At 38.0% G+C, this 16,771-nt stretch overlaps 1 protein-coding gene and 1 long non-coding RNA gene across 4 annotated transcripts in view; one reads left to right on the top strand and one right to left on the bottom strand.

Annotated features, from left to right (window-relative positions):
• Positions 1-9,016: 9,016 nt before the first annotated feature.
• LOC104862879 lies at positions 9,017-11,322 on the top strand. The gene is made up of 3 exons (XR_780442.1): positions 9,017-9,342; positions 9,573-9,730; positions 11,247-11,322. It is a non-coding gene; the product is annotated as an uncharacterized LOC104862879 (long non-coding RNA).
• Positions 10,064-16,771, bottom strand: part of Tlr1 (toll like receptor 1) — an 8,360-nt gene continuing 1,652 nt past the window's right edge. For all 3 annotated transcript variants that reach the window (XM_010625092.3, XM_010625090.3, XM_010625091.2), the window contains one exon: positions 10,064-13,285. In XM_010625092.3, coding sequence (XP_010623394.1) covers positions 10,848-13,274 — 2,427 coding nt within the window. In that variant the 5' untranslated portion in view covers positions 13,275-13,285 and the 3' untranslated portion in view covers positions 10,064-10,847. The remainder of the gene's footprint in view (positions 13,286-16,771) is intronic.

A 16,771-nucleotide genomic window follows, 5' to 3' on the forward strand; every position in this document is an offset into this window, starting at 1 on the left:
CTATAATTTTGTTCAGATGACTGCAGAACCTGGAAAAGCTGTTGCTGCTATCGATGCATAACATACTGCTATTATTAGTCTTTTTCTATAAATATAAATATATATACATATATTTTATATAAATATATATATATATACACATATATATGTATATATATATATTGAATTTTGGGAAACTTTAACAGTGCTGCCGATATTGGAAAAGTCATCCCAATTTACTGTGTTGAGTTGACATTGTACAGAAATGGACAGCCATATTGATCTAGAAATGTTAATTTTTTTATTTTTATGGGTTTTTTTTCATGTTTACAGGGGTAACACATCGTACTAAATATGTAAGGTCATATCTACATGGGTTTGATTACAGAAACTAATAAAGTATTCTCTAAATAATGAAAAAAAAGAATAAGATAAGACTATAAGAGCAAGAAGCAATTTAAATATGTTCAGAGACCATTTTCATCTCCAGAATTAAGGATTATTTTAATGTTACATCATTGCCTTTTCTCTTTTACTTTCCTTTTTAGTTTTATTTTAGGATTCCCTATTTTTAATGTTCATACAGAGATTTCTTTAACTGAAATAACGAGTAGTTACCACATTTTAAAAGACAAAGATTAAATTAATATATTTATGCAATCCATATTAACATATTATGTCACAAGTCCTCAGTATAAAAAGAATTAAGGTGTTTTACATTCTCTTCATACAATGCCTTTCCAATATAGTGTGTTTCATGTTTACAGCCCATTTCACTTTAGTCTTGTCACATTTCAACCCCTCAATAGCCGTATGTGGGTAGCAACCACCATATTGAACAAATAGGACTGGAGCTTTGAGTTAATAAATGATCACCCAACAATTAGCAATCTAGAGCTCTAATTTGCTCATAGTTTCCCCAGTAGTGCCAATCACTTGATATTTCTCATTTCTCCACCAGCTACTTTCTGACTCCCCCTCTTCCTCCCTTTCTCAACTGACTATGTTCCTTCTAAAAATGGCCCTGATGGAGAGATAGCTGTAGTGTTGAACAGGTGATGGTGTGCTGCATTCTGCAATCACCTCCCAACTTCAGCTGCAGCGACCTCACATCAGTACCTTGAAACTGACTGTGGCAGGAGTATTTACATCATGAAGCAGATAAATATTATAGATCTTTTTGGGGGGTGGGTACTGGGGATCGAACTTGGGTCCTTGTGCTTGCAAGGCAGGCAGCGAAACCACTGAGCTAAAGCCCCAGCCCCAGACAAACATTAGAAATCAACCATAAAATTTTACAAAGCTCTCAGCACCTCTGACCTCAGAAGTCATCCTAAATCCAACAGGGTGGAAACTTAATAAGTAGGTAATAGAGGTAGGATGAGGAAGAGAAGAAGGAGGATAAACAAATATTAAAGAGATATTATGGCAAAAAAGGAGAGGGATGGGAGGAATAAGCAGAAAGGATAAAGAATAAAAGGATAAATAAAAAGGAGAAAGAATGGGGAACAACAAAATGAAGAAAAGTAAATGAAAGGCAAAGAATAAGAAGTGAATGGGGACAAAAAGAATAGAGAAAATAAAATATATAAATTGAACAAAAAGTGACAAAGGAAAAAATGGAAAAGGGGAAAGTCTGGATTTCTCACCCAGGCAGTTACTCTTGTAACTTTATTAATGAGTTGCTTAGAGTTGACATTAGGTAGAAATACAGGGATTATTTATATAATAAACATCCTATCAAACACCTCAGCATGAAGAATTCCCCTAGATTTCCTTGCTTGTATCCAAGCCAGCCGTTATTTTGATTGAATACAAAAAAAAAATCACACACTGAATTATGATTACTAAGGTATTTTCCAATACTTCCAGTATTCTGCTGGAGTCAGCTTATACCAGGGGATGAGAGCCAAGTTTTAATTTTTAAGGATTTTGTGAACCAGTTGTTAACACAACCATTATTAAACACAATTATATCTAATTGTATTTAAATGAAACTATCTTAAAAACAAAGTTATTAAGTACTCAGAACTTATCACTTCCTCATTATCTTACTGTATATTTACTATTATTAAGATCTTGAATTACTTGCATGTATTTATCCTTACAGTGGCAGTATTACAGTGGGGTATTCACGCTCATCTCTTTCCAGCTCTACCTGCAATGATGTCACCATGGCAACTTGCCACTGGCTGTGGGTGGAGATTTACACCACAAAGTTGACAAACACTACAAATCAGGATTTTATCTATTGTTCTGTTAACTTTTTAGACTTATGAAAATGATGAAGGAGGGCCAGGGATTTAGCTCAGTGGTTCTGCCACCTACCTCGCAAGCTCAAAGTCCTGAGTTGGAGCCCTGGTACCAGAGAAAAAAAATGATTAAGGAAATGTTAATAGTATGTTGATGCTTTCTCTTATTTTTTCCCCCTTTATTACACACTACTGCATCTGCTTCCATTTATAGCTGATTAAATTTGAAAGGAAGAAAGAAAAGGAAGGAGAGAAGAAAAGGGAGGAAGGAAAGAGTATTTCTGCAATTTTATGGGTCACTTTTTTTAAGAGTACAGCTTGACAGAGATTTGCATGTGTGCTGCCTCTTACTTTTGGTTTAATTGTTTAGTGTGAATATCACTGTGACCTGTGTAAATACTGGGGCAGAGCTAAAAGCCTCATTGCTACCCAGGATGACAGTTCATCATTACACTTTTTGATTTTCCTCTAGCTAACAGCTGTCTTGTCTTTTATTTTGTTTACTTTCTATATGTAAAGACTTTCCCCACATACTCAAATAACCCCCAAGCCAAATTTTTAATGTAATCAAATCTAGAAAATAAACAACCACTTGCTTCAGATGACTTTGTCTTCTTGCCCCAGGAAAGACTGAATGCTCTCTACAACTGCTGCTGAGCTACTGTCCTCTGCACTTAGCAGCTACCATCCTGGAACATCCTTGCTCCTCTCTCCCACAGTAAATCTCCCATTCTCTGGAAGGCATAGCACCTCCTTTCCCATTTTCTCCCTGTTATAGTGAAACACATCTTCCAGTAGTTTTCTAGAAGAGTTCTTTGAGATTAACTTTGAAAGAGAACTTCAATGTTGTGCCTCAGATTTGATTGATTCAGTATAAAATTCTTTTTAAAAAGTTAAAAAGTCTAAGTTTCAAGTAATTTTCTCACACAATTTGGAGGTATGTGTTTATAGGTTCTCGTATTTGAGAAGTGCAATACCATTGTAATGTCTGATTCTTTATATGTGCTATAGTTTGTTTATTTTTCTTTCTCTCTGGAAGTTTTCATGATCATTGTCCTAAAATTTCAAGAAGAAATGTCTTAGTTTGGGTTTTTGTACTGTTCATTTTGCTGGACACTATTTGAAGATTCATGTCTTTTGATGAAATTTGTTTTATTTTTTTTTTAACATCTTCCCCTTCATTGTTCTCTTCCTGGGACACTTAGTTGGGTGTGGACTTCTCAGACTTAGGAACTGATTTTTTTCTTTTATTTTTCCTCTGGAATTGGTGACATCATTCTGTCAGACATTTCCTTGGCATATTTTTCCAATGCTTTTATTTCTTTGGGGCATTGTGTTATCAGATTCTAAGTACCAAGAGATACCTATAACTTGAAGCTGTTGTGGAAGAGAAGTGCACATCTTCACAGGGCTGCCTGTGACTGGATGAGAGAAACAGACAGACAGAAAGAGAGTTCTCCTGTCTCCCAACTTTCAAAGGAGGCCCTGGGACTTTGGGAGTGCTTCAGACCTTGTTGATTAACTTTGATAACCAATTCTTATTAAGGTATGTCATCCATTTGTGTGGGTGTTTCCTTGGGAGATTCAAGAAGTCCTAGTTGGAGGATGAAGTCTGTTAGGGTTTAGATATCTCAAATGTCACCCAAAGCTCTCATATGTTTGGAAGGATGCTGGGTCATGGGAGTGCTATACTGATGGGGCCTGGTTGGAGGCGAGCCAATGAGGTGTGACCTAGAAGGGTGTGTTATTCCTGGATGCCAGCCCCTTCCACTTCACTGTTCTGCCTTGGCACCATTGGAAAAAGACTGAATCTTCTGAAAAGCATGAGCCAACATACACCTCTCTTCCCTTAAGGTGTGAATGTTGGGTATTGTGTCCAGCAACGGAAAAGCTGACTAATACAAAATCCACCACAAGCTCTGGAACAGGCAAGGAATGCAGTGTGAACTGGCCTAAAGTAATAAGAAGCCACCAGAAGAGGATCCAAAAGAAGTAATGATTGGAGAGCTAGGAAATTCAGCTATTCTCTGAAATCTTCAGAGGGGCCACTTTCCAGTAACATGCACATTGGGGACTCAAATGATTTTCATTAAAAAGAAAGGGAAGTAACTCCAAAATGAGAAAGCTTGGAGAAACCTGGGATGCATGAATAATGCCCAAATTTTTTTATATTTGTCTTCTTACTAGTTCCTATTTTGAACTGTCCATATCCATTCCAATATATCAGTTGGGGTCATACTACTTTTCCATTTTATTCTGTTCTGTGTGCATGTAAAGCTTTAACTGTTGTATTTGTCACCAGTTTACTTCCTAGTTTCTTATTTCTCCATTTGCAATGTTTAGTTGATTAGTTTATTTGTTCATTTGGTTGTTTCACTTAATACAGATGAGTCTCCACTTTTTAAGTAGTTAAATTTAGAAAGTGTCTTAGTTACTTTTTCTCATTCCTGAGACAAAATACCTGACACTCAAAGTTAAAGGAGGGAAGGATCATTTAGCTCACAGTTTGTAGAGGTTTCACTTCATAGTTGGCCAGTTCCAAGACAGAGTGGCATGGTAGAGGGGCATCACAGAGGAGAAACAGTTCATGGCAGGCAGAAGACAGAAAAAGCAAGCAAGCAATAAGCAACAAGTAACCATACTAGCCCTCTTTTTGTCCCTTATATTTTTTTTCTCTCACTGAGTTTATTGATACATTTTAGGTATACAGTACAATTACATTCATCATTGGGATCTTGTACCTTTACATGACAGGTCTTGGTTCTCATTTTTTCCCCTTGTCCCTGCCCTCCCTTCACCCCCTCCTCCCCTCTCCATTTACAAACACTTTATTTCCATTTTTTCATTTTCTCACATTTTTTCTTTTCCCTTATTATCTTTCCCCTACCCTTCCCACTTTCCCTACACCTTTAACCCTTTTCTTCCTATTTCACATTGTCAATTTATCCCTTATATTTTTATCAGGTAACACTTACATCCATAGTGGGGCACTTTTATTACTTCCCAGAACTATGCCAAACCAATCAGTGGACTGATTTACTAATCACACACTCAATCCTAGCATCACAGTCTAGATCCAGCCACCTCTGAAAAAGCCCCACCTATGATCACATAAGGCTTTGGAGGAACATCTAAATGCAAGCCATAAAAGAAAGCCCATGATAATCTAAATTGAACAGGATCGACATAGTTCTAGTTCATAGTTTAGTGCTTTAGGAGAATCAGTTATAAGAATGACATAATAATTATCAGTAGTATATTAATATAATAAGCTTAATGTTTACTGAGCTTTTGTTTTGTGTCAGGCACTGTTCTATGGATTTTCCATGTCTTAACTTATTTAACCCCTTTAGCAACAGCATGAAACAGGTATTATTATTATTATTACTATTCTCATTTTACATATAGAATGATAAGGCAGAGAAGTATTTCAGTACCCAAAGTCATTAGAAGGAAGTGGAAGATGTAGAAGTCATGATGAGAGGGGTGTGTCTCAGGATGTTCTACAGTGAATAGCCCAGTCCTGACCTAAATTCTTTCTGCACATTTTACCATTGGTTTCTTACAACTACCATTTGAGAGAAGTACCTCCTTTTGTAGGTGAGAAAACAAGGCTGGGAGAGGCTGAGGGGTTAGTACAAAGGCACAGAGGTACAGAGAAATTGAGCAAGGATTAAATGCCAGAATGTCTATGAGCCCAGCTTGATAACTTTATTCTCACCGGGCATAGTAGTGCACACATGTTATCCCAGCACTTATGAGGTTGAGGCAGAAGGATCACCGAGAATTCAAGGCCAGCCTGGGCTACATAGTGAGCTCAAGGCCAGCCTAAATTACATAGCAAAATCCTGTCTCAAAAAAAACAAAACAAACAACAACGAACCCCTTTAGTCTCTATCATTTCGATCTAATTTTGATCTAATTTCGATGTAATTTCGATCTCCTGATCTCATTTCCTTATATTTGGTTGTAAATTTTCCAAGTACAGAAAAGTATAAGAACAAAAATGAATACCAAGCACAGGCAACCAGTGATTACGGCTTTGTATATTTTAACTAGACTTTTTTTTCTATGTATATTTTAACATAGTCAAAACCATTGTGTACATATTTCATATCCCATATTTGTATTCATATTATAATATAATCATTCTTCCATGTTAATAAGACTTCCTATACATTTTTAAATTGTGGTAAAACATCTATAAAATTTATCATCTTGATGCTGTGCAATATTTTAAGTGGCTATGGAAACATGTCTTTACATGAATATGACACATGACTCCATTGTGGAAATATGGAGTATTTCAAATTTTTCACTGTTGTAAATGACCCTGCAATTGACATACTTGTGAATACTTTCCTATACTACATTTTCTCCCTTAGAATAGATTTCTAAAAACATAACTACCAGTCAAAAAAGCATGTCTATTTAATTTTTTTATTTATTTTGAGGAGAGTGTTGAGACAGGGTCTAGCTATGTAGTTCAGGCTAGCTTTGAACTCACTATATAACACAGGCTGGCCCTGAACTAGCCATGATCCCCCTGTCTCATTCCTGAGTGTTGGGATTACAGGTGTACACTACCACATCCAGCAAAACATGACTAGTTCAAAGCTTTCAATATACATTACCAAGTCACTTTGCCCTCCTGTTATCATGCTATAGAATACCCATTATGTTACATGCTCATGGTATACAAAGCTGAGAAAAATGGAACTATGTTAGTCTTGGTTCTGGTGGAGGCTCCTTGAGTGATATGAGAGACTAGATAGCTACTCTGTAACCTTATGCAGACCACCAGCTTCTTGCCAAAGAGGTTGGAGAGGCTGAGAGGAATTAAAAACCATTAGAGAAATTTAGGAGACATATGGTGTTGTTTATGAGTTCCATTTACCCTAAAAAACACAGGTGAGTTGTTCTCCCTCTTATTTCAACCCTAGAAAAAAAATACCTTCAACTGAACAATTTAGAAAGCTTGCTATGCAAACCATAATTTTGGGACATACTGGGTCAAAACAATTTTTACTTGAAAATCTAAAGGTCTTGGCTAGCTACTCTAAGGGTACCTTTTATAAACCTAGGCTTAGATGAACTTATCTAAGGTCATCCATAGATAAGTGATGAAGATAAAAGTGAAATCAGAAGATAAAAGTAAAAATCAGACCTTCTAATTCCAAGCTTACATAGTTACTGAATCTGTATGCTTCTTAGGTAACTGCGAAATCTTTCTTACTTTCATTACTCTACATTTATGCATACTTTGACCTGAATTTCTTCAACAGGAGACTCCACTGATGTAATTTCAAACTCTGAGCAACCACTTAAAAACGACTTATGAGATCAACTGTATATAGGACTGGTCTAACTTCTCAAAATCTTGAGTTGGGTAAATTCTAAATGACTTTGTGCCTCTTTTCTGAGATTCTTTTCAACTTACAAGCTTTCATTGGTTGAATTCTGTCCACCCAAATTCTCAGGTTGAAACCCTGAACCTCCATACCTCAGAGTGTGATCTTTTTTGGAAATGGGATTGTTGTAGATGTAATCAGTTAAGATGAGATCCTCAGGGTGGGCTCTAATCCAGTATCATTGGTGGCCTTTCAAAAAAGGGAAATCTGTACCCAGAAACAGACAGGCATAGAGAGATGATGTGAAGAGGTGCAGGGAGAAAACAGCCAAATACGAGTCAAGAAGGTCCCCACCCCACCCCCTCAAAAGGTGCCAACCCTGACAACACCTTGATATTGACCCACTAGCCATGGGACAACATATTCTGGTTGTCTAGGCTACCCATTCAGGGTACTTTCTACAGTAGTCCCTGAGATTTAACTATAACTACTTGCTGAACAGTTGAAATTGGATTGTGAAATCTTGAAGTTGAACACAGGAAGTGCAATCATCCTAGAGAAAATGGGAAAATCTAGTTTATAGTAACTTTCGCAATTACACTATAAAGTAAGAAATTTCATGTATTTTTTTAGCATACATTTCACTTTTTAGCATATATTTCATGGTCTGAATTTGCTTCCCACCACAGAAATTTAAATGTTTCCCACATCCCCAAGTTCCAGCTCTGTAATTGATTTTTAAGATCCTTGACAATATGGCTTTAATATAATTTTCTGTACTTACTTATTAATGTAGTTTTTCATAAACCTCATGATCCAATCAGAGTGGAACACCAGTCCCAGAATAGGGCTGGAAGTTCCTGCCTTTACTGTCTTTACCTTTCTGTTTAAAACAGCCTCTGCATTCTTCAACATGTGCTGAAAAATCCAGTTAGTTTTCCTTCAAGTCCCAAAGGAGAAATCATTCTGTTAACTATGCATTACTGTGGCAAAATATCTGACATAAACAACTGAAAGGAAGAAGAAAGGTTTGTTTTGCCCCATGATTTCAGGGGTTTCAGTCTATGATTTGCTTATCCCATTGCTTTGGGCTGAGATGAAATAGAAACATCATATGGCAGGGTATGGTAGAGTAAAGATGTACACCTCACCCCATGGCAGCCAGGTGGGGGGGGCAGAGAGAGAGAGACCCAGTGAGCAGAGAGAAAGGGGCCAGAGACCAGATACAGTCCCCAAGGTCATGACCTCATGATTCACTGTCCTCAGCTAGACCCAATCTCCAGCTTCCATCACCTCCTAATAAGGCAAATTCTCATGAAATGTCTCGTCAGTGGATTAATCCATCTGATGAATGTAGAGCTCCCATAATTCAATCATTCCCAAACAGTCCATCAGCTGGCAACCAAGCCTTTAGTACATGAGTTTTTGGGGACATTTAAAATCCAGACCATAACAATCATCATTTCTAAGAAGAATTTTTTAGCCAAGTTAAATGATCTCTGGACTACCATTGTATATTCTTGTTTCATTGATTTTCATGTTAGTTATGTTAGGTATACAAGGTCCTCTGAGCCCCTGTATGATCCTTAGGGCAAGAAATTCATAGTGGATTCGTGTGTTATTTAGATCTCCTCTCAAACACTCCACCCCCAAAAGTGAAACTGAGACCAAGTTTTCTATGCAGGTTTCTCATTTGGAGAAGTAATGTCAGAGCTCCCAGGAGAAGGGAATGAGAACAGTGAAATAAGGAAAAAGAAAAAGTGAGTTCTGAGCTGCTTGCCCCCCTTGGGGAAGAAAGCTCAGTGCTTTTGGGCACTGATTGAGGAACCAGATAGGCTGCCTTCCCCCCCCCCGCCATTCCTTCCTCCCTCCCTCCCTCCTTCTCTCTCTCTTTCTTTCTTGCCTAAGAATAGGTGAAAGGAGTGTTTGCCTAATGGCTTCCACCAGGTGGTGGCCATGGATGGCTCCAGAGGGCATCTTGCACTTCCAGATCTGTGCACATGTCAGAATGGTTGAACAAGCTTCAAGAACCTTTTCGTGAAGTGGTATCAGTGAAGCCATGTGAAATAAAGTGAGAGAGACACCGTGCAGCTCTGACAAGATGCTGTCAGTCTACACTTGTCCACAGCTGGAGCCCCAAGTAGGAAGGTAAATGAGAGGATGTTTGATAATTATGGAAAATATACTACATAGCCTATTCATTGCAGTACATCAATCTTCTCATGTTCTACATTTCCCAAAGAGAGGGAGGCTATGTACAGAAGCATTACATCGCAACTATGTTCTTCCTTCAGGTCAAAAGAGAGAGGCTTCTGTGCATGTTGGTTTATACAACTAGAATCACATCAAGATCTCTAGCCACACCACACACACACACACACACACACACACACACGGCTCAGAGTTTCTATTTGAACAGAGCTGAAATATCTTCTTGGTTTGGGTTCTCCCAGGAACACACTCTGACACAAGGATTCGACTGCATGTAGTTTATTTCAGATATGATCACAGAAAACACCCATAGAAGAACAAGTACATAGGATAAAAACCAAATGCTATTACTATTAAAGAATACTTTATCAAGCTATTTCTACTGGGGGAAAAAACAGAGTTTTATTCCACGGGGGAAATTCAGGGAGACTATTAAGTATATCACAGATTTATCTCAAAAACTGGGTAAAAAACAAAACTTGGAGCATTAAGACAATCAATTCTCCTTCTGACACTGGTGGAGGGCTGCTGCTAAGAACTCTCCAGAAATTCTAAATTGTCCTCTGTGTAGGCCTCATGGCTGGGAAAAAGACCCTTCACAGGCAGAAAGTTTTAGGCATTAGTGATAAGCCAACTTCAACATGTAGAAGAAAATGCTGAGTTGAATGCAAAGGTCACCAACAAATATGACGTCTCCCATAGAAATCAGCTAGAGTGTATAAGATGCAGACTTTTCCAATATTGACCCAGCACACAGAAATACATATCAATGAGAGAAACAAGTGGTTTCTCTTGATTTCATGATAAACTAAAAGAATTTTGTTATAGCAAAGAAATAGATGAATCCTTCGTGTGTGAAGTTAACTATTTAAATCAAAATCATATAATGTTATTAATTTCTTACTACAACATATAATTGGTGAACTTGGGTCCAAAAGAACAAATGACTAAGTCATAAAATTCAAAATTGTGTTTAGATTCATGTTGATGCAAAACAAAGTCATTATTAAAATTGTCAAAAGCAGCAACATAGACAAAAAGAATATTTTTAGCCCTATGTGTGATTTATTTCTTTCACTTGATTCATCAGATTAATATTAATGGCTGCTCTTAGATTTGCCCAAAAAAGTCCATGTTTGCTCTTCTCTGCAGGCCATTCCAGGTAAGTCCGCTGTGCCATAAGTGCTTTGAGCTTGTGGTAGCTGCTAGGAATGGAGTACTGTGGAATGAATTCCAGCAAGATCAGAATTAAGTTATCAAAATGCCCATGGAAAAGATTGTGATGGGCAAAATAGAGTTCATAATGGCACCACTCACTCTGGATAAAGTTGGGAGACAAAACAAAGATGGACTTGTAACTCTTCTCAATGCAATTGATGATATTTTCCAAAATACTCTTGCCAGGAACAAAGTTCCTCTCATGGAGGCAGATCTGTAAATTTTCTTTTTCTAGGTTTGGTAGTAATTCATTCTTCACCCAGGCAGAATCATGCCCGCTGTATGAGATAAAAGCATGAAATTGGAGAGTTCCTTGGAGTTCCTCCAAGCAGATGTTCCTAGCCCTGTGCCGGGTCTGGGTCCACTGACACATCATCCTGAGATACCAGGGCAGATCAAAGTAGTGGCAAAGGAAGGTCACAGTAGCAGCCAACACCAGCATGGTGGTCACAACGGTAAGAATAAGCAGAGTGGTGTTGCAGGATAGTGGCGACACATGGAAGTCCTTTAGCAGGACTCCCTTAGAGCTTTCTGGATAGTCACACTTGTAAGAATCAGGCCAGTCCTGCGCTACTTCACTTGACACTTGGTCTATATTTTTGATGAATTCTCTTAACTCGCATGTGCATAGGAATGGGTTGTTCCCTGCTCTCATTGACCTAATCTTCTGGCAGCTCTGGAAGAAATCAGCTGATGGGTGGGACATTGAATTATGGTCAATGATCAGTGCAGAAAGGCTGCTGAAGGTACCACAACCAGGAAGGTCGGTTAAAGAATTGAAAGCAATGTTGAGTTCTTGCAAAGCTTGTAGATGGGTGACATTCTTAGGGATGTTGGTTATTCTATTGTTGTGAAGATCGAGTATCTTGACCTTGGGAGGCAAACATCTGAATACAGAATCAGTAAGCGTATTTGAAGACATATTTAAACTTAATAAACTCTTAGTCCAAGAACAAGTATTTTCATCTTCATTGTACCTTAGAGAATTCTGGCTAATATCCAATTGTTGTAGAGACTTCATTTCCTTGGTCATAAGAATTATATTTGCAAGTTCTTTTAATTGATTCATTTTTAAGCTAAGTGTTTTTAATGCAGTTAAGGTTGTACAGTTTTTAAAAATAATGTCTGTTAAGAGATTATTGGAAAAATCCAAATACAGAAATGGGCTAATTTGGGATGGGCAAAGCATGTGAAGCATATGTGTAGCAGACACTGTGAAATTTTGGATTTTCATATTTGAAAAGATACTGTAGATATTACTTTGTGGGAAACTGAATACATCACTGACAACTTGCTGTATAGACAAGGCCTTCAGGGAAGTATTAGAATAATCAAATTTCCTGAAGCCAAGATGACCTTGTAGTTTCACATTCGAAATTGAGAAGTATTCCATCTTTATATGCCAACCAATCTGGATGATAGCAATAAAAATACTCCAACTTGTTTCAATGTTATTTAACGTAAGTTTTGACAGCCTTGGTGTCTTGTGAAGTTTTGATAAAACATCTAGGAAATGACACTCATCGTCAGGTAGCACACATCTGATATTAGATAGCTCCAAATTTACTGCAGTACTGACCGACACATCCAGAATGAAACGGAATTCCTTTTTTGTGGGGAAAACAACATGCAGACTCCTCGTATTAAAGTATCGAAGACTATCAGACTCTTCTTCTTCCCCATAAGAGTCTCCTAAAACCAGCAAGACTTCACTGATATTCAAATGAGCAACTGGCTGCACACTAGATTTTCGTAACTGTGTCGCACTCAGTCCTAGAAATTTTAGTTGAGCTAGGTTGCCAAACTCCTTGCATATGGGCAGGTCATCGAATGCATTAAAGGAGAGATCTAAGTGCTTGAAGTTCACGGTAGGGTGGCAAGAAATTTTCCTCAATTTGTTATGGGACAAGTCCAAGTGCTCCAATTCTCGGTTGAATTTGAAGACACTGATATCAAGATACTGGATTTTATTGTGAGAAAGCATCAAAATCCTTAGCTTTGATAGTGATAGAATGTCAGAAGACTGAATCTCAGATATGTAGTTTTGTGATATATTTAAGGTTGTTGTTTTCAGGGACAGGTCCTTGGGAACATGAGTGAGACCTGTTTGTGACCTGTCAACTAAAAATTCACTTTCATCAGATACTTGGGGTTTGATCTCACATATTAACATGAAGATGATGGCAAAATAGAAGATTCTAAGTTTCATTTGAGTCATTTTGACATTCCTGGAGCAGCTGCTACTCTTCAAATCATCTGACATATATACAAATCCTAGGGGGGGAAATCCACTTTAATGATTATATTAAATTAAGCATGACTGACACCAAACATTTGCATTAAAGACTCATAAAATGAAGGCTACATTATTTAGGGTTATACAAACTGAAACCCGGAAAATATGTGACATATAAGCCCTAATCAAATAAATTTTAATATGGATAGTGTAATGGTTATAGGGTGGTTCCTTCCAAAATATATGTCTATCTTCTAACCATGTCTTAATTCACAAAAACTGAGGGTTATTTTATTTAGAAAAAGGACCTTATGGATCTTAGGATGGGGAGATGATTCCAGATTATCCAGGAGGTCCCAAAGTCCAGTGATAAGTGTCTTTAGAAGAAAAAGAGGAATATTTGACAGAGGCAGCAGATGGGGGCAGTGATTTGAGCGACTTAACCACAGGCAAAGAAAGTAAATAGCCCCCAAGAGCTTGAGGAGGCTCTAGAGAGACTGCTGCCCCGCTGACTCCTTGATTTTGTATTCTCAGATTTCAGGACAATGAAAGAATCAATTTCTGTTATTTTAAGCCACCAAGTTTATGGTCCATGGAAATTCTTCTGACCTTAACCCTCCCAAGATCATTTAGAATGCAGGCTAGGATTCACCTGCTATCCTTTCAGCCTCTGACGTAAAGGTCATGATTACCAGCACTTTCTTGGGAGTTTCCTCATGTGGCTGAATTAATACTGTTCTTGATTACCTTCTATTATCTACACATGGTTTGAGCCTAACTTTGGTCTAAGTCCAAAGGTAATTAGGTCATGATAAAAATCTTTCAGAGGATCCATTCATTGTTATTATTCAGCTAATATTTATTGATCACCTAGTGGCCATGTTTTAGGAACTGAAGACAGAGGAGTGAGCAAAACCAAGTCCTATTTCTGAAAGGGTTAATTATGTATAGGGAGATAGAAAATAAGCACAGGAAAGCCAAACTTAATCCCATGTGGGATTAAGCAATAGAAAAGGCCTCAAAAGTCCTGAAGTTGGCTTCTCTGAGGAACAACAAAGAGGCAAATGTTAGCACAGGACAAGCAAAAATAAGAGAAATTAGGGCCAATCTCACATGGGCCCTTGTAGATCACTGCAAGGAGTTGTAGTGACCAAGGGCTGAGGAGCACCGGAGGATTTGGGGAATGGAAGTTGTTTCCTTCTTTCTTATCCAGAAAACTTTTTTCATTCACTTATCAAATACATACTTTCCCCTGTGAAGTGCTAGACATTGCTCTGGGTTGTACATTTTGACTACTTTTTAACCAGCGCTAGCTCAGATACTCTTTTGTTATTGGCATTTCACTGGAATATGAGACCAGGAGAGCTGTGTTAGGATGAACCTACAGAGCAGATACTCTTCTCAATCGCAGAGACCCTTTCTGCTGGGGTTGCACAGCTACACAACTCCCGTAAGGAACTTACTCAAAATCCCATTGAACAGCACTAGAAAAGCAAACCATAAGAAATGGCCAAGTGCCCAATTCCTCTTTACATGTTCTTTCCCATATATCAACTGGCACAGATAGGCCTAAATAATTCAGTTCCCAGAAAAAAAAATCCTGTGTTACAAAAGTTGCTCAAGTTAGACATGCAAACTTGTCTGATTTTCAGAGCTTGTGTTGTATTTACCCTTTCACAGGGATATTCAGTAATGCCCTTGTCATGCTGAATTCATCAAATGTCAGAGAATAAAAAATGATATCCAATTGCTACATGGGTACCATGTGGTACCAGTGTTTAGGATCTCAGAACAGTTGAAGGTAAAAGGGCTAGGCTTAAAGGCTCAAGAGGATTCCCTGCTTATTCCCATGTCAGAGTCCAAATCAAGGGTTCATTCTACCTCTGGCCAGCTCCAGAATTGAAGGAAGCAGTGATCAAAGTTGTCAGGCATGATATATAAAGAGTGTCTCTAGAGGACAGAGACAGACAGGATCCCAGGCGAGATCGTGCATGCTTAGTGCACCAGGAGCTCACCACAAGATTGTCTTTGTCCCCTTAACAACAGCGACCAGTATGAAAGATGGGAACGGACAAAACTATGTGTCCCTAAGCATCTGATGAAAGCACGGCTTCAATTTTATATTTGACTAAGTTAATTGTCTCAAATATCTTTATATCGAACTAAATTAATTAACTCCAATGCCCAGGCCCCATTCTGCCCTTTCAATTCAGGTCACTAATTCAAAGTACTCAGCTTATGAAACCTTTTTTTATTTCTGTAATTGAGATCAAATGATTATATACACAAAGAAGCAGTTTTTAGATATTTAGAGCATCTATGAGTTTTGTGTACCAAACTTGCTAGTCAATGAATATCACTGCCTCAAATCCCCAGAGCAGACAGTTTATTTATCATGGGGGTTTTTTGTTTGTTTGTTTGTTGATTTTTTGAGACAGGGTCTTGCTACATAGTTCCGACTGGGTCAACATTGGGATTACAGGCATGCACCATCATGCTCGGTCACAGGATATTTCTTGATCAAAATCTTAATGACAGTCATTGTACCTTTATCAGTCCTAAATTAGAGATTAGGCTTCTCCCTCCTATGAAAGTCTAATGGGTTCTCTATTAGAACCTCAAAACTCTTTCACTACAAATGAAATGATTATTTACTGTCAAACAGTAAAATGATACCTTAATTTAAAATCATAAGAACCCTTCCATTTCAGGTTTATTTCTGTCCATTTTTGTGACTATGATAGTATTAATTTATGTGTTACAATGAAACAATATATTTGAATTGTCTGTTTAAAGACTGCGAGCATGGAATCAGGTGTAACTGATCTAAATGGATAATACTCATCCAATCAATCCAGCCTTCCTACAAATTTTATTAAGTCTTCTCTAGGCCAGGCCAACTAGCTATTAACCAAGAGGAAAGGCGTAGAAACTAAAATAAGCCTGTCCATAAGAACAGGAGTTGAGCCACAGCACTGCCTCCAGGAGAAACTGGCTTTCATGCTGTACTTTTGTATGAGGACTGTCAGGCTATACTTTCATATAACAAAATACCAGCAGCAGCCTACTTGATAAAGAGAAGAGATTTCTTCCGGCTCACAGTTCTGGTCCAAAGTCAAGGGCTGCACCTTGTGGTGGTTTTCTTGCTGCCAGTTTCCAACATAGCCCAGGACATGTCATGACAAGAGATGGGGAGCACATGTGTGATTCTTTTGGTCTCTCTCTCTCTCTCTTAAAAAGCCTCTTAAATTCAGCCATGGGGCTCTACCCTGATGAACTTGTCTAACACAATACTTACCATGCCCTGCACACCCCAGCTTTAAACACCTTAGTCAGACTGATTTCTACCTTCTTACCACATCACAACAGAGAGGAATTTCCAACGCATGAACTCTTGGAGGATGTTTAAACTATATCCAGACAAGTGCATATCATATTTTCATTGCAAAGAACATGGATGGAGATGGAATGTCATTTAAAATCAACAATGGACAAGCTCTTACCAAAAAAAAAAAAAAAAAACC

This window comes from Fukomys damarensis, unplaced genomic scaffold (genome assembly GCF_012274545.1).
Source record: "Fukomys damarensis isolate Sample0158 unplaced genomic scaffold, DMR_v1.0_HiC HiC_scaffold_35, whole genome shotgun sequence".
NCBI classification, from domain to species: Eukaryota; Metazoa; Chordata; class Mammalia; order Rodentia; family Bathyergidae; genus Fukomys; species Fukomys damarensis.